Raw genomic sequence first — 27,393 nt, 5'->3', positions numbered from 1 at the left:
ATATGTAAATTAGATACCCTTTTCTGTATTTCATTATCAATACATTTGCAAACATTTCTAAAAACATGTTTTCACTTTGTCATTATGGGGTATTGTGTGTTGATAGGTGATATTTTTATTTATTTCATCTATTTTGAATTTAGGCTGTAACACAACCAAAATGTGACCCGTTTCCAGTGGAGTAAAGTACTTAAGTAGTTTTTTGGGGTATCTGTACTTTACTGTGTCTATTTTCAACTACTTTTACTTCACTAAAGTACTCATTACATTTTGAATGCTTAGCAGGACAGGAAAATGGTCCAATTCACACACTTATCAACAGAACCTCCCTGGTCATCCCTACTGCCTCTGATCTGGCAGACCCACTAAACACACTTTGTTTGTAAATTATGTCTGAATTTTGGAGTGTGCCCCTGGCTATCCGTAAATAAAAAATAAAAACAAATATGGTGCCGTCTGGTTTGCTTTAATAAGGAATGTTTTATTATTTATACTTTTGATACTTAAGTGTATTTTAAACCAAATACTTTTAGACTTTTTTGAATTTTACTGGGTGACTTTTACGTGAGTTAAAGTAAAGTTGTTTTCATAGAAAATGACTTAAGTATGACAATTGGGTATTTTTTCCACCACTGCCCTTTTCAGGAAGCTTGGTGTATGTCGCACGTCACTACTTCACAGTAGAGGCATTTGAACACAAAAATGGAACATGTTAACTTTCATGTGCTTTAATAACAAACGTGTATGCCATCTGTAAATACGAATAACATTGTTAAATTCCGAGCCTAGATGGTTTAGCCACGAAAAAAGACAGGAACCTCCATGCTAGCCATGACTGGCTGAGATAATGGATGGGCTGGACATGCCGAGAGAGGAGTTCAGATTGGTCTGCCATGTAGCATGCTTCTGTCTATAACATGAGCTGCTCAGTATGTGTAGATAATCCGTGCTACTGCGGCTTTTTTGAAAAATATCATGGAGAACTGCAAAAGTGTTTAAACTGCTCTCAACATCGCTGCCCTGAATTTAACAGGCGCTATCAACAAAGATCAACAAAACATTTTTCATTGAACCAGACATTGTAGAGTCTTCTGATGACAGTGATGGTGTTGTTGTCACGGAAGAAGTTGACTGAGTTTTGAAAGCAGTGGAATCCCCAGTGGAAGCAGAGTATGATTGCAAATGTGGAGGGAGAAAAAAAGAGATCACAGAAGGCTGTTGTATAAAACACTTGTCTTCAGATTACAACTTCAAACTAAGGGCAGCCATGGCATTCATGATGGAGAGGGAGAAGCGTTCATCCATGTATACAGGCAAGAGCGTTTAGCTAGCTACATTTTAAGATATTACATGTTTCTAATTTTGTCAGAAAGTTATTTTCATTGCATCTTAATGCATACTGTTAGCTATCTAGCTAATGTTAGCTGTCTGGCTTGCTAGCTAATGTTATGTGCATGATATAGCATTTTCTAGCTCGGAGTCTCTACTTCTATCCAATGTAAAAAAAAATAAAGAAATAAACGTTGCTACATCTGACCGAATCGAGGTGGTGGGTCACAAAAGTGTAAAAAGGTCAAGGGGTATGAATACTTTCTGAAGGCACTGCATGTTTCACAAGCTTGGACAGTACAGATAAGTACAGTGAGTAAAGCACAGTAGAGTACAGTCCAATACAATAGTACAGCACAATGCAGTACTGTACTATTGACCTCAGCCCGGTCAATTCCTGCCAGTCTGCACAGCGTGATATCAACTCAGAGCATATCGGACTGTTTTTTCTCTACCACATCTCCGGATTCTTACCGCAAGCTCTGAACCTTTACACCGGATCATCACAGCTAGCTAGCTGCTATCCGAGTGGCTACTCCTGGCTAACATCTCTGTCCCGAAGCAAGCACCAGTTAGCCTGGAGCTAGCCTCGAGCTAGCCCCATCTCCCGGCTAGCCGAAGAGGTCTATCAGCCAATTCTTGGGCTAAAATATTGCCCTGGACCCCTTTCTGCCGACACGGAGCCCCGCCGATACATCACGACTGGTCTGCCAACACAACCATCCGAGGTGGTTTCAACAGGTTTTCCCATTGTCCCCGGGGGCCCTTCTGCTAGCCCCGGCAGCTTATTTCAATGTAGAGCCTCCAGCCCTGCTCAATATGCTATGCTATGTTCCACCCTCCACACATGCGGTAGCCTCACCTGACTTAAATGGTGCCTCTAGAGAAAAAACCTCTCTCATCGTCACTCAATACCTAGGTTTACGTCCACTGTACTCCCATCCAATCATACCCTTGTCTGTACATTATGCCTTGAATCTATTCTTCCTCACCCAGAAATCTGTTCCTTTTACTCTCTGTTCCGTACGCACTAGACAAGCAGTTCTTATAGACTTTAGCCATACCCTTATCCTACTCCTCCTCTGTTCCTCTGGTGATTTAGAGGTTAACCCAGGAACTGTAGCCCCCAGCACCACTCACATTCCCCAGGCGCTCTCATTTGTTGACTTCTGTAACCGTAAAAGCCTTGCTTTCATGCATGTTAACATTAGAAGCCTGCTCCCTAAGTTTGTTTTATTCACTTTTTCCGACAAGATAGAACTGACAAAGGGGGCAGAGTTGCAATCTACTGTAGAGATAGCCTGCAGATTTCTGTCATACTAGCCAGGTCTGTACCCAAACAATTTGAGAATCTACTTTTAAAAATCCACCGTTCCAGAAACAAGTCTCTCACCACTGCCGCTTGTTATAGACCCTTCAGCTCCCAGCTGTGCCCTGGACACACCATATGTGAATTGATTGCCCCCCATCTATCTTCAGAGTTCGTACTGTTAGGTGACCTAAACTGGGACATGCTTAACCCCCCCCCCCCCCCCCCCCCCCGCTTCTCATTCACCCAAATCCAGACAGCTGATGTTCTAAAAGAGCTGCAAAATTTGGATCCCTACAAATCAGCTGGGCTAGACAATCTGGACCCTCTCTTTCTAAAATTATCAGCTGAAAATTGTTGCAGGTATATTTCACTGGTCATCCCAAAGCCAACACTTACTTTGGCCCCCTTTCCTTCCAGTTCTCTGCTGCCAATGACTGAAACGAATTGTAAAAAGAAATCACTGAAGCTGGAGTCTTATATCTCCGTCTCTCTTTAAGCATCAGCTGTCAGAGCAGCTTACGATCACTGTACCTGTACACAGCCAAACTACCTAATCCCCATATTGTTACTTATCCTCTTACTCTTTTTCACCCCAGCATCTCTCCTTGCACATCATCATCTGCACATCTACCACTCCAGTGTTAATGCTAAATTGTAATTATTTCCCCACTTTGGCCTATTTATTGCCTTGCCTACCTACCCTACTCTTCTACATTTGCACACACTGTACATAGATTTTTCCATTGTGTTATTAACTGTACGTTTATGTGTAACTCTGTTGTTGTTTTTGTTGCACTGCTTTGCTTTTTTTTGTCCAGGCCGCATTTGTAAATGAGAACTTCTCAACTGGCCTACCTGATTAAATAAAGGTGAAATAAAATAAAACATTTAAAAAAGGTGCCCATGACGTAATTCCGCTACCGTAATTCCTTCACAGGTGTACATCCACTGTACTGTAGTTCAATAGCCAAAATAGATTTTTTTCAAACTCAAGGTGTCATGTCATAGCTGACACACCATTCTTGGAAAATGTGGTTGCATAAAAACCTGAGGGAGATTTGACCTTAATTCCTTTACCGGCTCCAGGTCATCGACAAGTCTCTGCTAGGTAAAGCCCGCCTTAGCTCACTGGTCACCATAGCAGCACCCGTAGCACTCGCTCCAGCAGGTATATCTCACTAGTCATCCCAAGGCCAATTCCTCCTTTGGCCGCCTCTCCTTCCAGTTCTCTGCTGCCAATGACTGGAACGAACTGCAAAAATCACTGAAGCTGAAGACTCATATCTCCCTCACTAGCTTTAAGCACCAGCTGTCAGAGCAGCTCACAGATCACTGCACATGTACATAGCCCATTTGCAAATAGCCCATCCAACTACCTCATCCCCATACTGTATTTATTTATTTTGCTCCTTTGCACCCCAGTATCTCTACTTGCACAATCATCTTCTGCACATCAATCACTCCAGTGTTTAATTGGTATAATGTAATTACTTCACCACTATGGCCTATTTATTGCCTTACCTCCCTTTTCTCACCTCATTTGCACACACTGTATATAGATTTTCTTCAACTGTATTATTGACTATGTTTTGTTTATTCCATGTGTAACTCTGTGTTGTTGTTTGTGTCAAACTGATTTGCTTCATCTTGGCCAGGTCACAGTTGTAAATGAGAACTTGTTCTCAACTGGCCTACCTGGGGAAATAAATAAAAAAATAAATAAAAAATACCAAAGTTTCCATCTGCACAGTTCTTCCACTAAATTTGTTTTTGTACATTTTTCAGTGGAAATTGTTTCTTAAAACAAAATGTATGCCAACATTTTTGTGTATGTATTGTTTTTGTTGGCATGCATTTTAAATTGAAAAAACGGAGTCAAGTAGTAATTCCGTTAACGTGGAATTGCCACCAACCAAACTCTGTACAGCCCTAACTAAAGGGATAAGGCCAGAAGATGACCAGACATAGTTTCATATCCTGGTCTCGGATCTTGTATGTGTTTTAGTCAACTACTCTGACCATCGTTGTGATGAATGTCATTGTCAACTACTATGTCATACATGGCAGTATCGTGCTCCTGTAGAGTACGTGTTTGGTGTTTTATTCACAATGAAACTAACAGTTGTATACTCATGTACACATTATATGATATTATAATATATTTCTACTCAGCATCCCTGTCCAATATATCAACAGCACCTTGACATACTATGCTGCTGTAGATAACCAACTGCCGCTTGTGTGATAATACATTTTAAAAAATACTTTAGAATTCAGCTCGCTTTTCACTTTCTATGTTTCTGCAATTAAAGAACATTTGCTGCAATCCTTCCCCTGTCCATCTCAATACCTAAATATGTTCTATACAAATACTTATCAATAAATAACTCAACATTCTCTCCACAGATGTCAATGTCTTCAGTATGACCTTCACACTATTTGTCCAGTTATGCTATACACTGCATAGAGGTACTTAATTTAAAACCAGACAAATCTATGCGTGCACGCAGACAGAGAGACTCAGAGAGACACACAGACACCTTAGACCTTGAGACTGGAGGTACAAGGGTGAATGTAGAGAGGGTCCTCCACTTAGGCCCACCTGTCTGTCTGCTGTCAATCCCTCTGGGTCTGAGTCAGACTGGACAGAAGGCATACACCATTACCTAACCTATTCCCTCTCACTGCTAAACTCGGGCCCCATGCAGCAGAAAACCAACAGATCAACACCCACATCATCACCTCCAGGATCAACACCCACATCATCACCTCCAGGATCAACACCCACACCATCACCTCCAGGATCAACACCCACATCATCACCTCCAGGATCAACACCCACATCATCACCGCCAGGATCAACACCCACATCATCAACGCCAGGATCAACACCCACATCATCACTGCCAGGATCAACACCCACAACATTGCCGTCAGGATCAATACCCACATCATCACCGCCAGGATCAATACACACATCATCACCGCCAGGATCAACACCCACAACATCGCCGCCAGGATCAATACCCACATCATCACCGCCAGGATCAATACACACATCATCACCGTCAGGATCAATACCCACATCATCACCGCCAGGATCAATACACACATCATCACCGCCAGGATCAATACCCACATCATCCCCGTCAGGATCAATACCCACAACATCACAGATGGAAATTCTGAACTTGCTCTGCCATCAAAGATTCACTTATCTTCAGTGAGATCGTAATTGTTTCACTATCAGAGATAAAAGTGGCTTAATGATTATATCAATACAATATTGCATACATTTCATAGATAATGTTCATGTGCATTGGTGCCATGAAAAGAAGTTGCCATGAAAAGAGGTAAATGAGGACATGTCTGTTTTCAGGTCACAAAATTAACACAGGGCGAACGTGTTAAGGCTAAATTGTAATTATTTTTGCCTGTATGGCCTATTTAAATAAAAATAAAATAATTAAATTGTGCATCTAAGGATTCTTAGCTCTTGCTGACCCAAAAAGTGATAGTGTGACTGTTAATGCAAACATTATGACAGAGCATGTTTGTGTTGCCTTCTAAAGAGACAAGAGAGTCGAAATCCCATAGACATATTCGAATGACAAATCCTTATAGGGTGCACCCAGATGCAGGATTTGCTATGAATGGGAATATCACTTCCACTTATTCTATGGCTATGTGTGCAAGAGTATTCTAGAGTGTTCAAGAACTCTGCTGGTGATTCTCTCAGAGGAGTAACTGTTTGATAACTATGGGTTTGTGTGAGGAAGACATTTAAGATTAGAAGAGCTACTCCCATCACATCTTAGAATGCTGTTGGTTATGTCTGCTGTTGGCTTCACTGCAATTTAGACAATAGGGGGATAAAAACATGTGTGTTATGCAGACAGCTGTTTGAAAGGAAATGAAAAGGAGGCAACAACAAAACGTAAAAGATTAGCCTCCTGCTGAAAGTGAAAGTTACTTTTGTGTAGCCTACCTGGGCATCGAGAAAAATGCTGTGCTTGATGTTCTAAGGCGATTAATTAAGAAGTTGGATGCAATTTTTTCGAACTCTGCTCTTTTCAGCATCTGTTCATAATCTGACTTCAAAGGATGTTTGGGAAGTGTGTTAAGTAGACGGGAAAATAGGGTACCTAAAGTATCATTTATTTAGGCTACCTAAAATATATCTCTCCCTTTTAAAAACAATGTCATTCTTTTTACTGACCTTGTTTTCATTTCCTTCCCTCTTTTCAATTTCCTTCCCTCTTTTCAATTTCCTTCCCACTGTTGTTCTGTGTCAAATTACACTAGTTAGTAAAAAACATGACATCAATACCATTTAGGTGGTTGATTTGTTATGAATTTAGACCACTTGGTCTGTACTCCATAAAATATGTCATGTGCAATAATGTTTTACAACCAAGCTTGATGACCAAGCCCCCTGAACAACAGTTGCCATCAAGCTTGACTCATTAGACTATGAAAAATGATTGCACAGACCACACTTTACTATCAGTTTGCAGTCCAAATAAACCACTTCATCCATCAAGTTGTTGGACTATTTGTTCAGCACTTTCTGAGTGAGTGAGTGAGTGAGCAATCATAAAAAGCTCACTGCAGCAGCTAAATACCTGCCGCACCATGGGGGTCAAACACCATGGTCGAGAGTAGCTGTTTGAGTTGGACCGCAGAGTGAAGGAAAAGCAGCCTACAAGTGCTCTGCATATGTGGGAACTCCTTCAAAACTGTTGGAAAAGCATTCCAGGTGAAGCTGGTTGAGAGAATGCCAAGCGTGTGCAAAGCTGTCATCAAGGCAAAGGGTGGCTACTTTGAAGAATCTCGAATATAAAATATATTTTGATATGTTTAACACTTTTTTGATTACTACATGATTCCATGTGTTATTTCATAGTTTTGACATCTTCACTATTATTCTACGATGTAGAAAATAGTAAAAATAAAGAAAAACCCTTGAATAAGTAGTGTGTGGCCAAACTTTTAACTGATACTGTATGTATGTATGTATGTATGTATGTATGTATGTATGTATGTATGTATGTATATATATTGTACTGCTCTAGGGATATAATTGTTGTTTGCATAACCTTATATACTATTATGTATTGATAGTAATGCGCACTGCAGAGAACACCAGAAGAAGAATTATCACAGTGAATTAATGTAATGTTTGTTTGTTTAAATTAATCCCATAAGGGATGGGTTGACAACTGGCGATTTGACACGAAAATAAAATGTAATTCATTCATTCATTAAAATTTTATTCAGACACTCGAGACAGATGGTTGAGAATCCTAAAGGTTGAAGCCGACAGTTTATGATTACACACAAACAATTACATCCCCAGCAGCCTGGATCTCTCCTCTCCTCCCGCTCAACTCAACTGGTTTATTATTCACGGACCTCAAGAGAACTCACAACACACACTCGCTCGCTCACGCACGTACACACACAGCATCAACAACTTCAACATACCTATAAGCCAAGTAGGTGGGTGCTACACATTTGTCGAGAATAAATTGAGTTTTCCCCAATAAAATGTAGCCTAAAGCGCTTGAGTACCTGGCGGAATAAGCCAATGTAAATGTCCTTGTAAAAGACTGTTGTTCCAGAGTCACACTGGACTCACATCTTCGACCCCGCTGATACCCCTTTTACCGCCTTAACTAATAAAATATACTTCTTTCATTGAAAACAGACAGCTCTCCAGCTAGGTCTCCTCTGCACTACATAGCGTGATAAATCTCAACGGCTGCCTTGGATTAATTGAAAAGAGAAGTACTGTACATTGAAAGTGTCTAATGGAATATAGGAAAGCGCTTCTCTCTCCCAGGACATGAATCCAGCCCAGAGCCTGAGCACCCAGCTACTGAGTCAGACTTTCCATTCCTTCTCATGACTAAGAGGGTTTATATCTCCACACAGACAACGGGGGGGGCTGGAGGGGTGGGGTAGTGGTTTATATCTCCACAGAGCAGAGGGTGGGGGGGTAGTGGTTTATATCTCTGCAGAGGGTGGGGGGCTGGTGGTTTATATCTCCACAGAGCAGAGGATGGGGGGTGGTTTATATCTCCACAGAGCAGAGGGTGGGGGGGGTAGTGGTTTATATCTCCACACAGACAACGGGGGGGCTGGAGGGATGGGGTAGTGGTTTATATCTCCACAGAGCAGAGGGTGGGGGGCTGGTGGTTTATATCTCCACAGAGCAGAGGGTGGGGGGGGGTAGTGGTTTATATCTCCACAGAGCAGAGGATGGTGGGGTGGTGGTTTATATCTCCACAGAGCAGAGGGTGGGGGGGTAGTGGTTTATATCTCCGCAGAGGGTGGGGGGCTGGTGGTTTATATCTCCACAGAGCAGAGGATGGGGGGTGGTTTATATCTCCACAGAGCAGAGGGTGGGGGGGGGGTAGTGGTTTATATCTCCACACAGACAACGGGGGGGCTGGAGGGGTGGGGTAGTGGTTTATATCTCCACAGAGCAGAGGGTGGGGGGCTGGTGGTTTATATCTCCACAGAGCAGAGGGTGGGGGGGGGTAGTGGTTTATATCTCCACAGAGGGTGGGGGGCTGGTGGTTTATATCTCCACAGAGCAGAGGGTGAGAGGCTGGTGGTTTATATCTCCACAGAGCAGAGGGTGGGGGGGGTAGTGGTTTATATCTCCGCAGAGGGTGGGGGGCTGGTGGTTTATATCTCCACAGAGCAGAGGGTGGGGGGGGTAGTGGTTTATATCTCCACAGAGCAGAGGATGGGGGGTGGTGGTTTATATCTCCACAGAGCAGAGGGTGAGGGGGTAGTGGTTTATATCTCCACAGAGCAGAGGGTGGTGGGCTGGTGGTTTATATATCCACAGAGATGAGGGTCAGGGGGTAGTGGTTTATATCTCCACAGAGCAGAGGCTGGGGGGGTGGTTTAGGGGGGGGGGGGGGGTATATATCTCAAAACGCTAAAATGCTGAGTCTCTGGCGATTCATGTCAGCCATCGTAAGTTTGGTGATGGGGGTGACAGCCAGTTTATAGCCAGTCTGGGGCTGGAGGATGATCAATGTGCTCAGGGCAAGCTGCCATAAACGACCCAGAGAGCAGTAATGTCACCACAAAGCCCCAACCCAGTCTGCATCACACTGATGGAGAGAGAGGCCAGACAACAGAACAGAACCCTAACGCTTTTGCACAGTGCCCCCCTCCATTAAGGTCTCTCGAAGCGGCGCAGTAGTCAAAGGCATTGCATCTCAGTGCAAGAGGCATCACTACAGTCCCTGGTTCGATTCCAGGCTGTAACTGACTTGCCTAGTTAAATAAAGGTTCAACTAAAACATTTACAAAATACTTTCATTACTTTTTTTCCTTTTACAAAAATTATGGTTTTTAAAATAATTGTCTTGTGACCAGCAATGTTTCTAAGGACAATCCAGTCTTAAGCCATGACCCCAGAAGGACTGGCTGAGAGCCACCATGTGGTAATCACTGGACTGGACCACATAACATTGTGACCCCCAAAAGTGGATATAATACCAGCAGATTGAGCCAACTTGTATCATCTAGACTTTCCATCAGGCCATCCAAATGAGGCAGTCATATTACTGGTTTCTCATTGTCTACCACAAATCTTTCTCTATTTGTTTCTCTATTCAATTCAGCAGACGTTATTGACATGGCCAGTTAAATTACTTACATTGTCAAAATACACTTATAACAACAGTAGTGGGACTAACAGCAATAAGACATCAACAATAATAGTAGTAGTAGTAGTAGTAGTAGTAGTAGTAGTAGTAGTAGTAGTAGTATTAGTGGAAATGGTATTACTATTAACAGCAACAACAATAGCTCTCTCTCTGTGCTGTTAAGACAGCAGAGCAGTACCATAGACAGGGGAGGGGAAAGGGGGCTGGAGTGCAGGGACATGGCACATACCTCTACGATGGTGACTTTGGCCGCCTTGCACATGGGCTGGTTGAAGTTCCTAGCTGTTTTCCTAGACACACACACAGAGAGACGACCTTAGCTCACAATAGTTCTGCACAGTATACAAAACCTCTGTACTTTATCAATACTCGAACATGAAAAACTTTTCAGCACGATCATTTTTGATACATTCGGTACTTCTGTCAAATGTGTCACGTCATATAAGGATTTAGAGGATGGAGTCTGTCTAGTAATTTGTCTGAATGTCCTCAAGGGGACAGTAATAAACTAGCCAACTAGCGCGTGCAGCTGACACCGCAGGCCACTTTTGAGAAGCAAGCAGAAACTTCATACCTCCACGCCAGCAACTTGTTGATAAAACTGGCTGTAGAAGCCAACCATGGGAATACTTTGATTACAGAGCAGACGAGGACCAGCCCAACAAAACCAATTAAGCTAAATGTGTTCCAAAATAGTGCAGTGCAAGGGAGGCTTAGTTCCAAAATAACATGAAGAAGCTATTTTATGACATTTGCATTGTAACATTGTCATTATTCTACTAAATTTGAAAAAAATAAAAATTGTAACAATGACGAACATACACTGAGTGTACAAAACATTAGGAACACCTGCTCTTTCCATGACAGACTGACCAGGTGAAAGATATGATCCCTTATTGATGTCACTTGTTAAATCCACTTCAATCAGTGTAGACGAAGGTGAGAAGACAGGTTAAATAAGGATGTTTAAGCCTTGAGACATTTGAGACCTGGATTGTGTATGTGCGCCATTTAGAGGGTGAATGGGCAAGATAAAAATTGGAAGTGCCTTTGAACGGGGATGGATTTTACACACAACAGTTTCCTGTGTGTATCAAGAATGGTCCACCACCCAAAGGACATCCAGACAACTTGACACAACTGTGGGAAACATAGAATGCTTTTGCATTACTGTGGAATGCTTTTGACACCTTGTAGAGTCCTTGCCCTGTCGAATTGAGGCTGTTCTGAGGGAAAAAGTGGGGGTGCAGCTCAATATAAGGATGGTGTTCCTAATGTTTTGTACACTCAGTGTAGACAATTCAGAAAGGCACTTCAAAGTGTTTGTATGTCGTTTTGGAACTAAACTATTCATTTATTTAATTAAAATGATTTAGCTGTAATGAATCCTAGGTCTAATGAATGCCATTTGACCCAATATTATGACCATAGATGAGCAAATTAACCCCAATATGTATCAAATGACATTTTAAAAACAGTTTTGTCTGCTCAGTCTCTGATATGGTTTTGCATAAGGAACATTGTAGGTATTCTTTTGCTATTTGATATGGTGTTTTATTTTTTACATGAATTTGAATATAGAATATATTTAATTTTTTCTACCAGTTAACAACATTATGTTCAAAAAAATAAAGCTCAATAGTTATTCTGTGACTTTAGCTAATACGCATTTTTTTGTTGCTGTGGTATCATTTTGGTACCGAGTATCATTTTGGTATCATGATACTAAACCTGGTATCAGTAGAAGTCAAAAATCAGGTTTCGTCCCAACACTCGCTCACAATTGATGGATTCTGGGTTCTGACTTCTAAAATGGGAAACAGGGTTAATTATCAGGTATCCTACTGAAATATTGGGTGCAATGGTTTAGAGGGTAGGAGGAAGGTATATGGCTTGGAATGTACTGAGTGTAGGGAAAACGACCACGTGGCAGGCATTGATAAGGGGAGAGAGACGTGGATTATTGATGAAAGGGGTTGAGGTCAGGTTGGTCACGTTAAGGGGGAAGGAAAGGTTAATTGCCCGCGTCACTTAATTTCCTGCCTAGCAACAGAGATGTAGTGTATGGAGAGAAGGAGGAGATTCCACCCCAAATTGGGGTACATATACCACCACGATAGGAAAATGTGTTTTGGTCGGTTCAGCTGTTCGACCCTCTGGATGAATAAACTTGGTTTGAGCTCTCATAGTGTCCGTCGAGTCATTTTTCTGATAATTAGAATCTAACAATCATTCATCTCAAATAAAATTGCATTTGTCACATGCTGCGAATACAACAGGTGTAAACCTTACAGTGAAATGCGTACTTACAAGCAACAGGCAACAAGGGAGCAATACAACAGCGACAGCATTAACATAGAGCAATCATGCAATGTTTTCTTTTTCAAATAAGCAACCATTGTTTCAACACTGCCAGTCTTTGCCTGTGAAGTCAAAGGGGATTGTTAGTTGGAAAGCAAATACTGCACCCCTGTGGTGACAAATTGAATTGCATTTACTAGGACATTTTCAGTGTACAGGAGTGTAATTATTCACAGGTTTGAATGCAAGGTTGTAAACAAAACAAACAACAATATGGGTCCGTTTTCATATGTGGACAGAGTGAAAGTTCTTCTCACATCCTGACAGACAAGCGAACTAAGAAGAAAGGCAATTTCAGTCAGACCTAATTCTTGATTTGTTTTTTGTTTTCTGGAGAATGTTCAATCTCTTTAAGCTGTCTATTGTCAATATCTTAATTCAGTCACTGAGCTTAAAGGCTTGTATCTCCTACCATCAATCAATCTGGCACAGAGCCAAGCGACCTGCAGGCCCCGACTGCTGCTTATTGTGGTAACATCACAAAGTGATTAGAAAGGGTTCAACCTGACCTGGCGAAAGCAGCGATCTAAATCACAGTGACTTGGGTAAATGTGTGTTAAATGTTTATTCCCACAACACTATTATCATGGCTAATAGCCGTAATGATGCACCCTGTCTCTTCAGCAGCATTACAGTTTTAGTGACAGCAGATTTTCTAAGGGGTACATGAGCTCCTGACGTCATAATAAATGGCACCCTATGCTTTGTGCAGGGATTCAAGGAGTAGGATGGAGTAAGCTGCCCAGATATCAGGTCATTTTTAGATTGACAGACACAGGTGAATGGAATGGTAGCTACCTGAAGACGATGTTCCCGGCCTTGTCAGCCTTCCAGGCCTTGACCAGAGCAAAGTCTCCAGTGATGGCCTTCTCCATGATGTAATGCCTGCCATTAAACTCCCGCACCTGCCGAACAATGACATAGCAAGCAATTCAAGAGACAGGACCAGAAGACAGCTGGATATGACAGCACGTCGTGTGTGGTTATAAAGCTAACGGTGTGCCATTTCAGCATGTGTTAATAATAGCAGTCAGAGATGGAGGTGTGTCTTTGTGTCACACGGTGGTGAATGTCAAGAATCAAAAATTCTACGTTAACATATGTAGCTTAAGAAACAAGGTTCATTAAATCAATAATTTGCAAGATGACATTCATATTCTGACAATCTCTGAAACTCACTTAGATAATACCTTTGATGATACAGTGTTAGCAATACATGGTTATAAGACCTACAGAAAAGCCAACGGTGGAGGTGTGGCTGTTTACATTCAGCACCAGCACAAGCTTTTAGAGGATCTAATGTTAAATACTGTTGAAGTAATATGGCTACAGGTTCATCTGCCTCACCTAAAGCCCATTCTTGTGAGAAGCTGCTATAGTCCACCAAGTGCAAACAGTCAGTATTTAGATAACATGTGTGAAATGCTTGATAATGTATGTGATATCAATAAAGAGGTATATTCCAACCTACCAGTGTAGTTACAAACAGCACAGGAATTAAGTCATCAACATTTATTGATCACATCTCTCCTAATGCTGCAGAAATTTGTTTGAAAGTAGTATACAAATCCATTGGACGTAGTGATTACAATAGAGTGGCCATATCTAGGAAATCCAAAGTTCTAAAGGCTGGGCCTAATATAGTGTATAAGAGGTCATACAAGAAGTTTTGTAGTGATTCCTATGTTGTTGATGTAACTAATATTTGTTGGTCTGTGGTGTGTAATGAGGTGCAACCAGACACTGCACTTGACACATTTATGAAATTGCTTATCCCAGTTACTAATAATCATGAGCCCATTGGGAAAATTACTGTAAAAACTTAAATCCCCATGGATTGATGAGCAATTGAACAATTGTATGGTTCAGAGGGATGAGGTAAAATAAATGGCAAATAAGTCTGATTTTGATTTTTTTTTCATTGGTAAAATTAGCAAATGCAAGCATGACAAACCCCATCCAAGAATATCTGACCAAATTATGAAAGACAAGCATTGTAATTTTGAATTCCGTAAAGTAAGTGTGGAAGAGGAGAAAACATTGTTGTCTATTAACAACTGACAAGCCCCTGGGGTCTGACAACTAGCAGATGATATTGCCACTTCTATTTGCCATATATTCAATTTAATCCTACTAGAAAGTGTGTGCCCTCAGGCCTGGAGGGAAGCAAAAGTTATTTCCCTATCCAAGGATAGTAAGGCCCCCTTTACTGGCTCAAATTGCCGACCAATCAGCCTGTTACCAAACCTTTGTAAACTTTTTTTTAAAAGTGTGTTTGACCAGATACAATGCTATTTTACAGTAAACAAATTGACAACAGACTTTCAACACGCTTATACAGAAGGACATTCAACAAGCATAGCACGTACACAAATGACTGATGATTGGCTGAGAGAAATTGATGATAAAAAAAATTGTGGGCTGTTTGGTTAGACGAAAAAACGTATGTGTTATGGATTTAACACCCACTGCTATATTGTGGAAAAAGAGTTACCTGTCTAACAGAACACAGATCACTTTCTTTAATGGACGCATCTCCAACATAATCAAGGTAGAATCAGGAATTCCCCAGGGCAGCTGTCTAGGCCCCAAAAAATGTCAATCTTCACTAATGACATGGCACTGGCTTTGAGTAAAGCCAGCATGTCTATGTATTCGAATGACTCAACACTATACACGTCACTACTACAGCGACTGAAATGACTGTAACACTTAACAAAGAGCTGAACCTGGACTATTGTTCAGTCATGTAGTCAGACACCCATGCATACCCCACAAGACATGCCACCAGAGGTCTCTTCACAGTCCCCAAGTCCAGAACAGACTATGGGAGGCGCACAGGACTACATGGAACTCTATTCCACATTAAGTAACTCAAGCCAGCAGTAAAATTTGATTGAAAAAAAATCAATAAAAATACACCTTATGGAACAGCGGGGACTGTGAAGCAACAAACATAGGCACAGACACATGCATACAAACGCACAATAACATATGCACTATACACACACGTACACATGGATTTTGTGTTGTGCATATGTGGTAGTAGAGTAGTGGCCTGAGGGCACACACTTATGTTGTGAAATCTTTTGTGAATGTATTGTAATGTTTTAAAAAATGTATAACTGCCTTCATTTGCTGGATTCCAGGAAGAGTAGCTGCTGCCTTGGCAGGAACTAACTGGGGATGCCTAATCAATACAAATGTGGTGCTAGAAACAACATGGTGGAAGAGGCTGGGGTCTGACCTCTCTCTGTTCGCTGGCGATGGCGATAGTTCCGTCTTTGTTGTATTTGATGGGGGAGCCGCCCTCCTGGATGAGGGTACCGTAGCCTGTAGCCGTGAAGAAAGCAGGAACACCCGCACCCCCTGCTCTGATCCTCTCTGCTAGGGTACCCTGGAGGACAGGGGTCATCAATGGCATCATTACTCAAAATCACTGAACCTGGCATTCAAAACCTCCACCACTAATGCATCTCACTCCCAATAAGTAGAATGGGAAAACTATCAAAGCAATGAAGTGTGCGTTCGCTTGCGTGTTACCTGTGGGGTTAGCTCCACCTCCAGCTCCCCAGACAGGTACTGCCTCTCAAACTCAACGTTCTCTCCCACATAGGAGGAGATCATCCTCTTGATCTGTTTGGTCTGTAGGAGCAGACCAAGCCCAAAGTTATCCACCCTGCAGGGAGACAAAACAAGTTACTACACAGGTTACTATGCACAGGTTACTAAGCACACACAAACACAGGATTGCAAAACCTTTACAAAAAAAAAAAAAAAAGGTTTGTTGTGTTATTCATGGTCTAGCTACTGTGGTGTTTACACCTCAATGAATAAGCTACTGTGGTGTGGATGTGTCCAGCTCAGTGAATAAGCTACTGTGGTGGTGGTGTTGTTTCCAGCTCAGTGACTAAGCTACTGTGGTGTGGATGTGTCCAGCTCAGTGAATAAGCTACTGTGGTGTTGTTGTTGTTTCCGGATCAATGAATAAGCTACTGTGAATGTTAACCAAGTGCAACGATCTAGTAAAACATCCTAAAATTTGATTTCAGTTGTGAATCTGTCTGCAAAGTGAAAAAGCAGAGCAATGGAGAGGGAATGCATACAATGAACCTACAGTATGCATTCCCTCTCTCCCTTCCACGGTAGAGTTGATTCCCTTCTCATCTTTCTTCAACTCTCTCCTTCCCCTCTTTTTATCCCTTCCTTTAATCTATTATGTCTTGTACAGGGCTCACATTACTCCAAAATGGTTACTTAAGGTCACAGGAAGAGGAGGAGGAGCACCAGACCTCTCTCTGACAGGCAGCTAAGCCACAACCATACACAGATACAGAGACACACTGAAACAGCTGGACTTCTGCAGGCAAGGCATAACAAGGTAACTTGAGTTTATACTAGGATTGCTTCTTCCATTCTAAGTTATAACAAAACATGACCCATCATAAGTGTTTTGGTTGTTGGACGACTTCCGATAGTTACATTTTTCCCACTTCAATGGTCTTTGCGAGTTGAAAGACTGGAGTCAGCTACTGCTATAAGCTGAGTCGGTGAGCGAGTTCATTAGCAAGCGCATCGGTGATGTTGTACCCCAAGCGTTTATTAAAACATTCCCCCGCTACACGGCCCGCTACCAAAACGTGTGGACTCTCCTTCACTGCAGCCGAGTAAAACATTTTTAAAAGTGTTAACCCTTGCAAGGCTGCAGGCCCAGACGGTATCCCCAGACCAGCTGGCTGGTATGTTTACGGACATATTCAATCAATCCTTATCCCAGTCTGCTGTTCCCACATGCTTCAAGTGGGCCACCATTGTTCCTGTTCCCAAGAAAGCTAAGGTACCTGAGCTAAACGACTACAGCCCCGTAGCACTCACTTCCGTCATCATGAAGTGCTTTGAGAGACTAGTCAAGGACCATATCACCTCCACCCTACCTGACACCCTAGACTCACTCCAATTTGCTTACCGCCCCAATAGGTAAGGGTAAGTAACATCTCCACTCCGCTGATCTTCAACAGTGGGGCCCCACAAGGGTGAGTTCTGAGCCCTCTCCTATACTCCCTGTTCACCAACGACTGTGTGGCCATGCACGTCTCCAACTCATTCATGAAGTTTGCAGACGACACTACAGTGGTTGATTACCAACAATGACGAGACGGCCTACAGGGAGGAGGTGAGGGCCCTCGGAGTGTGGTGTCAGGAAAATAACCTCCCACTCAACGTCAACAAAACAAAGGAGATGATCGTGGACCTCAGGAAACAGCAGAGGGAGCACCCCCCTATCCACATCGACGGGACAGTAGTGGAGTGGGTAGTAAGTTAAGTTCCTCGGCATACACATTACGGACAAACTGAATTGGTCCACCCACACAGACAGCGTGTTGAAGAAGGCGCAGCAGCGCCTCTTCAACCTCAGGAGGCTGAAGAAATTTGGCTCGTCACCAAAAACACTCAAACTTTTACAGATGCACAATCGAGAGCATCCTGTCGGGCTGTATCACCGCCTGGTACGGCAACTGCTCCGCCCACAACCGTAAGGCCCTCCAGAGGGTAGCGAGGTCTGCACAATGCCTCACCGGGGGCAAACTACCTGCCCTCCAGGACACCTACACCACCCGATGGCACAGGTTGGCCATAAAGATCATCAAGGACAACAACCACCCGAGCCACTGCCTGTTCACCCCGCTATCATCCAGGAGGCGAGTTCAGTACAGATGCATCAAAGCTGTGATCGAGAGACTGAAAAACAGCTTCTATCTCAAGGCCATCCAACTGTTAAACAGCCACCACTAACATTGAGTGGCTGCTGCCAACACAGACTCAACTCCAGCTGCTTTAATATTGGAAAAATGTGTGTAAAAAATGTACTTTAAACAATGCCACTTCATATAATGTTTACATATTCTACATTACTCATCTCATATGTATATACTGTACTCTATACCATCTACTGCATCTTGCCATCTTGATGTAATACATGTATCACTAGCCACATTAAACAATGGGGCGGCAGGGTAGCCTAGTTGGACTAGTAACCGGAAGGTTGCAAGTTCAAACCCCCGAGCTGTCGTTCTGCCCCTGAACAGGCAGTTAACCCACTGTTCCTAGGCCGTCATTGAAAATAAGAATTTGTTCTTAACTGACTTGCCTGGTTAAATAAAAAAAAAAAAAAAAATGCCACTTTTATATGTTTGCATCTTGCCTATGCCGTTCTGTACCATCACTCATTCATATATTTTTATGTACATATTCTTTCATTCCTTTACACTGTGTGTATAAGGTAGTTGTTGTGTAATTGTTAGGTTAGATTACTCGTTGGTTATTACTGCATTGTCGGAACTAGAAGCACAAGCATTTCGCTACACTCGCATTAACATCTGCTAACCATGTGTATGTGACAAATAAAATGTGATTTGCTGTGAAGAGAGCAGTCACAATGGTTTACAAGGCTGCCTCAAGAGGGTATAGAAACTACTCAATTGCCAAGACGAAGGCAGGCTGGGGCTGCCACAATAGCCTTTGAGTGTTAGTCATTAACCAATGGAAGTGCTCTGGGGTAAATAAAACAATGATGTTTAACTCCAGGTAGCAATGTGTCACCTGCCTTTCTTGTGCCTGAGTGGTGAAACTAAAGCTGGCCTAATCTCAACTGTTTCTCCACCCATATAAGCAGTTCACTAAAGACGATTAACAAGTGCAAGACAGAAGTGCCTATATTGGCTTCATGAAACTCAAGACTACACTGAATAGTTCATTTAGGGATAATTAAGATATATTCGTAATGAATGTGAAAACTTGTGCAAAATCATAGTCTACTAATCACATCTCTTTATTCTTACGATCAAATCTAGTAGGATAAAATAGTCACGCTGCTAATGTTGGGGAAGGTTTGGGACTGGAAAGAACAGGCTTTGTCCTTCACACAACTTCTAGGTCAGCTTACTCACACCATCTAGGCCAAGAATGCTCAGAACACCAACAACACAGTTATCAAGTCCCGTGATACACACACACATCCAATCAGCTTCACTTGGAGATATTGGACAATCATGTCTACTTTAGTTCAGCTAATATAGACAAGTCAGCAGTATACTGCATGTCATATATATAAATAAAAGAGAGAGAAAGAGAGAAAGAGAGCTTTCTGCTCTTATCTTATTATAATTTCCATATCAAACTGTGCAGAACAGGTGTACTCCTGTTTCTGAAAGGTTGAATGTGCAGCCCACAGCACACACTTCCAAATGAATCATTATCTCTAAATGTGGAGGAGCAATTTTCAAGAATAATTTATATTGGAGAAATGATAACCCCCACGCACAATGGTCTATGCAATCCTACATTCTGTACCTCCAATACAAGTCTGTTGACAGAGCTCAACAAACTAAACACAGTTGTTAAGAACTTGGTGTGCAGATGTTTAGACTACTGTTTCATGCGGTACTGAGTATTTCACAGTATTCCGCAAGCAGTTTACAAACAGTTCACAAGCAGTTTACAAGCAGTTCACAAGCAGTTCACAATCAGTTTACAAGCAGTTCACAAGCAGTTCACAAGCAGTTTACAAGCAGTTTACAAGCAGTTTACAAGCAGTTCACAAGCAGTTCACAAGCCGTTTACAAGCAGTTCACTCCACTCTAGCTGAAGAAATTAGGTCAAAATGGACAGTGTAGGGCAGATGCTTCTGACTGTTCTTTCTTCAACACCTGTGCTAAACTCAAACCTTTCCTACAAATTAAAAACACACTGTTTGAACCGTGCTGGCATGAATGTTTAGTGCTTACAACATCTTATGTCATGAACAGTGTGATGTGTCTGTTGTACAGTAACTCCATCACAAGGTTATGGAGTGAGAGTAAAACAAAGTTCCCTCCAGTTGGTAAAGTGTCCTCCTATGAAAGCTCAGTGGGTCGCCCTAGTGCACACGTGAGGTTCCCGTCTCATATTACACCCTACATAAAGGATCCACTGTATCTGAGAGGGAGAGAAGGAGAGGGAGGGAGACACAGAGAGAAACAGAGAGGGAGAAAAGCAGCAGTTCTCATGGACCTATCATTTCTCTCGCTTCTCCTAAAGTTTCAGTGTTGAGAAAACTCTGGAAAGAGTCATTATCTTTTCTATTATGTCGATAGCCTAAAAACCATTCCCTCTCAGATTCCGGACGATTGTCTGACTAGTAGAAATGTCAAATGTCTAATCTGGGTCGAGTATAGGCCTGTAGCCTGACCTTAAAAAATCCAAAGGATTTTAACTCTAAAATGACTGATTATTCAGGTTTCTGTCAGAGATTAGGCATAGATGGATAGATGCAAAGAAAGAGCTGCAGGGGAACAGTCAGTGGATGTTTGCACTCTAAAATTAAATCTGAAAGCCAAGTATGACCAGGAAATTATACCAAATACAAGCCAATGAAATCAGACAACGGCCTCAAACAAACCAAATTAAATCACTTTACGGCCAAAGGATACACTGGGAGCTCACTTTCTTTTCATTTTCAATATTGTTTCTTGGGCATTCACTTTCTTTTTGTTGTTATATTATTTTATCCAGCTCCTGTGGCATATCTGAGATGTGCTAAATGAATCTCTTTATAAACTAACACACTGAATACTGCCATTATTAGATTCACTGTCCCACAACTTTACATTACAGGTTGCCAGTCCCACGGTTAGAGCAACGTGAGTAGAGTGGCTAGAGCAGCGTGAGTAGAGTGGCTAGAGCAGCGTGAGTAGAGTGGCTAGAGCAACATGAGTAGAGTGGCTAGAGCAACGTGAGTAGAGTGGCTAGAGCAACGTGAGTAGAGTGGCTAGAGCAACGTGAGTAGAGTGGCTAGAGCAACGTGAGTAGAGTGGCTAGAGCAACGTGAGTAGAGTGGCTAGAGCGTCGTGAGTAGAGTGGCTAGAGCGTTGTGAGTAGAGTGGCTAGAGCGTCGTGAGTAGAGTAGCTAGAGCAACGTGAGTAGAGTGGCTAGAGCAACGTGAGTAGAGTGGCTAGAGCAACGTGAGTAGAGTGGCTATAGCAACGTGAGTAGAGTGGCTAGAGCATCGTGGGTAGAGTGGCTAGAGCGTTGTGAGTAGAGTGGCTAGAGCGTCGTGAGTAGAGTGGCTAGAGCGTCATGAGTAGAGTGGCTAGAGCGTCATGAGTAGAGTGGCTAGAGCGTCATGAGTAGTGGCTAGAGCGTCATGAGTAGAGTGGCTAGAGCGTCATGAGTAGAGTGGCTAGAGCGTCATGAGTAGAGTGGCTAGAGCGTCATGAGTAGAGTGGCTAGAGCGTCATGAGTAGAGTGGCTAGAGTGTCATGAGTAGAGTGGCTAGAGCGTCATGAGTAGAGTGGCTAGAGCGTCATGAGTAGAGTGGCTAGAGCAACATGAGTGGCTAGAGCAACATGAGTGGCTAGAGCAACATGAGTGGCTAGAGCAACATGAGTGGCTAGAGCAACATGAGTGGCTAGAGCAGCATGAGTGGCTAGAGCAACATGAGTGGCTAGAGCAACATGAGTGGCTAGAGCAACATGAGTGGCTAGAGCAACATGAGTGGCTAGAGCAACATGAGTAGAGTGGCTAGAGCAACATGTACATGTTTGAGAGAGACTCACCTTTCCATAGAAGGGTCATATTAGTGTGTAGCCCAAACTGTTCGGACACTACAGACAGAGGTTGGCAGATCTGCAGTACCGATCTCAGACGAGTCCCGTGACGCTTTTGGAAGTCGTAGAACAAAACGGAGAATAATATTTTGTAGGCCAAACCGATCAGACGCTACAGACGTTTCGTGAGAAGACCGATTTTAGGGATTAGTCTCATGGTCTGACAAACACCACTGTGGATCTGCCAGCATTCACGGCAGATGCGGAAGGATGCGGTGGGTTGAGACCCATCCAATGCCATGGACATCAACTCTAGGGGGTTAACCATTAGGGGGGTAAAGCCTAAAACGGACTTTAGATCAGCAGGGCATCCCCCATGATCCCACGCAGGGCATCTTTACGAGAAACAGTTTAAAATGTTTGATACTATCATGGTTGGAGGACTGTAATTTAAAACAGATTCTAATTAGCATTAGGAAACACAGGCATTTTCTTAACAGCAGTAAACGAGGTTCGAGATGGAAAATCAATCCATGGTTTTGGGTTACACACAGGCACCTGCATGTGTGTGCAAACACACGCAAACAGACACACACAGAGAGACAGACAGACGCACACACACTTACCCAGCATTGTTGCTGACGGCTGTAAGGCTCTTCACGCCAGTCTTTAATAAACTGTTGATAAGGTTCTCTGGAATACCACACAAACCAAACCCTGGAGAGAGAAACATAAATGTTTACAGTCATTTCCATTAATGACTTATTTTCCTTGGAAAATGACCCTGTGTAGTTAGGCCTTCCTTACACACAGTGGAAACAAGCACAAGCCCAATTCTATTATTATGACATATGGAATCTGTCATAGAAGCCCAGTCTGTCGGGGGCAATGACGCAGAATGATTCAAACAGAGCAGCTAAAATTGAGAGCATGGTCCATTATCTAAGAACAGCAAACAAGGCAATGTGTGAATGAACATTTCTCCTACTGAGAAACAGTTTTTACAGAAAAACTACACTTGGATCATATAACACAAGTTTCTCCCTAGCCTACTTGTAGGAGGTACACTACATTGCCAGGTCGCAATTGTAAATGTGAACTTGTTCTCAACTTGCCTACCTGGTTAAATAATGGTGAAATAAAACATTTAAAATGACCAAAATTATGTGGACACCTGCTCATCGAACATCTCATTCCAAAATCATGGGCCTTAATATGGAGTTGGTCCCCCCTTTGCTGCTGTAACAGCCTTCACTCTTCTGGGAAGGCTTTCCATTACATGTTAGAACATTGCTGAGAGGACTTGCTTCCATTCAGCCACAAGAGCATTAGTGAGGTCGGGCACTGATGTTGGGCCATTAGGCCTGGCTCACTGCCAAGCGTGTGCAAAGCTGTCATCAAGGCAAAGGGTGGCTACTTTGAAGAATCTAAAATATATTTTGATTTATTTAACACTTCTTTGGTTACTAGATGATTCCATATGTGTTATTTCATAGTTTTGATATCTTCACTATTATTCTACAATAAAGAAAATAGTGCAAATAAAGAAAAACGCTTGAATGAGTAGGTGTGTCCAACCTTTTGACTGGTACTGTATATGTGTGTGTTGAATGTGATCAGGTAGGTGTGTCCAACCTTTTGACTGGTACTGTATATGTGTGTGTTGATTGTGATCAGGTAGGTGTGTCCAACCTTTTGACTGGTACTGTATATGTGTGTGTTGAGTGTGATCAGGTAGGTGTGTCCTAACTTTTGACTGGTACAGTACTGTATAGTGCACGTATTAGAAATAACATAATAGCCCCACTTTGCTCTCTGATAGGAGAGGTGAAATGTCCATCATTTTGCTTACACTCCTATTCAATTCTTATAAATCTTAGCCTAGCGGTAAAGTGCGTTTGTCCAGGAATCGGAAGGTCGCTGGTTTGAATCCCTGAGCCGACTAGGTGAAAAATCTGTTGACCAGCCCTAGGCATAGACAAGTAGACTAATTGATTCTGTAAGTCGCTCTGGATAAGAGAATCTGCTAAATGACTAAAATGTACATGTAAATGTTCAGGCGTAAACAGTCTTCAGTGCTGCATTTGCAAGGCATCCGAGTGCCCACAGTGAAGTCTTCACTGTCTCCTGATCTTACCTCCCACTAGGATGGTGGCTCCACTGGGGATGTCCTTCACAGCCTCTGTGGGGTCTGTGTAGAACTGTGACTTTCTCTGACTGGAGGTGGAGAAGGAGCAGCCACACATCTGGGGTACACAGAGGAACAGTCCCACAGTTAGACAAACTCTGGCAGCATTCAATAATACTTTACCATATTCAGTACTCTTCTCACAGGTGGATTCACCTCCTCTCAGAATAAGATGTGTGCTGGGGAGTAGTGAAAAACAAAGATCCTGGAAATTCCACTCTGATCTTTCCACGGTAACGGATTGCAAAACAAAGTTTAACAAATCATACAACTCAGTGTACAAGCACTACTTTTTACACTGAACATTTAACAAAAACACATTTACTTGAAGAAGAGTGCAGATGCTAAGTTTGGTAACAGACGGACGGCAAAAACAGCACAATCCGATATTCTGTTACAAAACTTTGCATCTGCACTGTTCTTCAAGTAAATGTGTTTTAGTTAAATGCTGTGTAAATTGTTAAAAGTAGTCCTTGTGCATAGAGTTCTATGGTTTGTTTAACTTTGCGATCATTGGATTTTGTTTGGCATACATTTCATTTTATACAGTTTTTTAATCTTAGTTTCAGCATCACTCTGTTAACGTGGAATTTCCCCAGTGCTAGCATTCCATCAGAGATAAATAAGGCTGTCGGGTCAAAATCAGCACTTCACATTATGTGCAGTGAGATAAAAACCAACACCAAGAGTATAGAATGTATTCAGTTACAGCACAGAAAAGATGGACCAGGCAGGCAAAGTACAAGAAACAAAAGAGATATGTCCAGTTCACAACACTTTCTCAGCTAGAGTAAGAGTGGCAAGCAGACGGTCTTGAACTGCTTGTATTGGAACTCTGCCAGGAAGCATATTCCTCCAGCTGAGACGTGGAGAGCAGACGGAGACCCTTTAACCTCATCAAGCCTTTCATTTTCTGCCATTAACCCACCGTTCGCTCATCCTTTAACTCCTCTGCTGTAGCTAATTATATCCACCGTACTGCACTAGTGCAGATGGAAGGTTCACTGGGGGAATGAGGCAGTCTGGTGGATCTGAGAATGTCCCTGACAAAACAACACAGTCCATTATAGGCTAGTTCTTCTAAGCTCTGACATTAGAGACGTGTAAATCAACCTCTTGTTATAAATAGAATAGGTCTGCAATCCCCCCCTGATGTAGTGAACTCATTAGTCATTAGTCTGTATTAACCTATGACCAGTTTTACTTTTCACCCATTATCACACCTTTCGCTCTATTATGATCCACCAAACTTTTGGGGAGGAACTATATTCTGGGTGGATTTGTGACCAAATAGAAGATAGTTCATAATAGAAATTTGACATAAGTGGCTTGATTTTGACCTCAGCTCATATAAAAATGAATTGTCAATAGCGAATCAGCAATTATGACCAATCAAGCGCGAGGAAAATGCTCCCAGAAGGAAAAGGAAAACATTTCACAAAATAGGCTTGACTGTTAACCTAGGACCAGCATCTTGTTTTTAGTCTTGACCTAGACGGAACCTTTCAGGGCGATTAACGACCATTAGCTCTGTTTACGGTTATAACCTACAACAACTTATCTGAGGTCTAACTACAAACTGTACTGTGGCAGCAAAGCCAAACAAAAGCAACTGCATATCATGTGACAAAAGGAGGCGAAAACATAACAATATAAAAGGATTCCTGCACACTGAGAGGCCAACTTCTATAGGTGAAGAAATGCACAATAAAATGTATTGAACAACACTAGCATGGCGTCAGACTGTAATTATCTAAACATTGAGGTGTGTACTGTGTATACCCTCCAATTCACTACTTCTAAAACCGAAATGCAAACACATGATTAAACAATACCCTTATCGGAGAACTGTGTACATTATTTTCTATTATACTACCTGTAGACTATACTTTACAGAGACTGTTCTGAACTGCATTTTTACATGCCTCTACTTCTGGCTGTCCTTAGTGCGCGTGACACGCAAAGGGGAACTGGGTTGCAACCTGCAGCGCAATGTCAATGACCAACATTCTTAGGCTTATGTGTGTTGCTATGTTGGTAGGGTGAATTCTTTACAGTTTAAAGGAGCATTACGGAGAGAGAAAAAATATCGGTAGTCAACATCAATAACTTCAAAATATATTCACTAGATATGTTCCCCAATCGATCGTAATATAGTTGGACCTTATATCACAAAGATTGGGGGGGGGGGGTGAGCGAGTGTCTTCAATAGGAACTATCTACTGTAAACATAAAACACATGATACTGGCAAAACAAACAAATGGAGACATTCAATTAAAATCCAAGGTCCCTTTCTCAGCCAAGGTCATTTGAGTTTTTATGGGTGACAGAGTAGTGTCTACTGCTAGCCACCATGTAGGCTACTAAGATACCAGGACGGGAAATAGCTAACATGGATCATGGAAGCATCAGACATCACGAACATTTATGAAAGGGGTCAGTAGTGTTGAGGTATAACATAACGGATCAGTAGCCAAGTATACGCTGATCGTAGCCAACAGTAAATGCAAATGATGAATTTTGATTTCAATTGCATTTCAGAGAACAATTTAGGGGTTAAAATAGAAGGTGCCATATGACACATTCGCACTAACCTGACGTAGCAGGCTTAAAATAAACACTCGCACAAAAATAGCAACGCTTCCCAATGTATCTATTTAACTGGATGCGTGTTTGTACTTGGTCTATTTCATTGACGCATGTCGATACTAACCTTGTTCAAGGAATGGGTGAAGTTCAAATTGGGTATGCAGGTGGCAGATAGGTTTTTGAAGAATACAGTATCCGCTCGTGATAATACTTTAAGGGCCGCCATGTTTTTGAAGCTAACCAACAGGCTTTCCTAAATGATGAGCAATGTGAGGCTGCGGAGCGGTTGAGTTATGGCGTGCATGTGCGATCAGACTTTGCAGGAACTCACAGT

General features: G+C 42.3%; 1 protein-coding gene across 1 annotated transcript in view; it reads right to left on the bottom strand.

Annotated features, from left to right (window-relative positions):
• The window catches only part of LOC139389850 (succinyl-CoA:3-ketoacid coenzyme A transferase 1, mitochondrial-like), a 112,560-nt gene extending 85,167 nt beyond the window's left edge, over positions 1-27,393 (bottom strand). Inside the window, exons 1-7 of the mRNA XM_071136826.1 lie at positions 27,184-27,393; positions 24,419-24,527; positions 22,908-22,998; positions 16,240-16,375; positions 15,944-16,093; positions 13,495-13,601; positions 10,565-10,625 (exon numbers count right to left, since the gene is read on the bottom strand). Coding sequence (XP_070992927.1) covers positions 10,565-10,625; positions 13,495-13,601; positions 15,944-16,093; positions 16,240-16,375; positions 22,908-22,998; positions 24,419-24,527; positions 27,184-27,285 — 756 coding nt within the window. The 5' untranslated portion in view covers positions 27,286-27,393. The remainder of the gene's footprint in view (positions 1-10,564; positions 10,626-13,494; positions 13,602-15,943; positions 16,094-16,239; positions 16,376-22,907; positions 22,999-24,418; positions 24,528-27,183) is intronic.

Source organism: Oncorhynchus clarkii, chromosome 30 (genome assembly GCF_045791955.1).
Source record: "Oncorhynchus clarkii lewisi isolate Uvic-CL-2024 chromosome 30, UVic_Ocla_1.0, whole genome shotgun sequence".
In the NCBI taxonomy this organism is placed as follows: Eukaryota; Metazoa; Chordata; class Actinopteri; order Salmoniformes; family Salmonidae; genus Oncorhynchus; species Oncorhynchus clarkii.
Note: the sequence above shows the minus strand (reverse complement) of the source record. Positions and strands in the feature narration are given on the sequence as shown.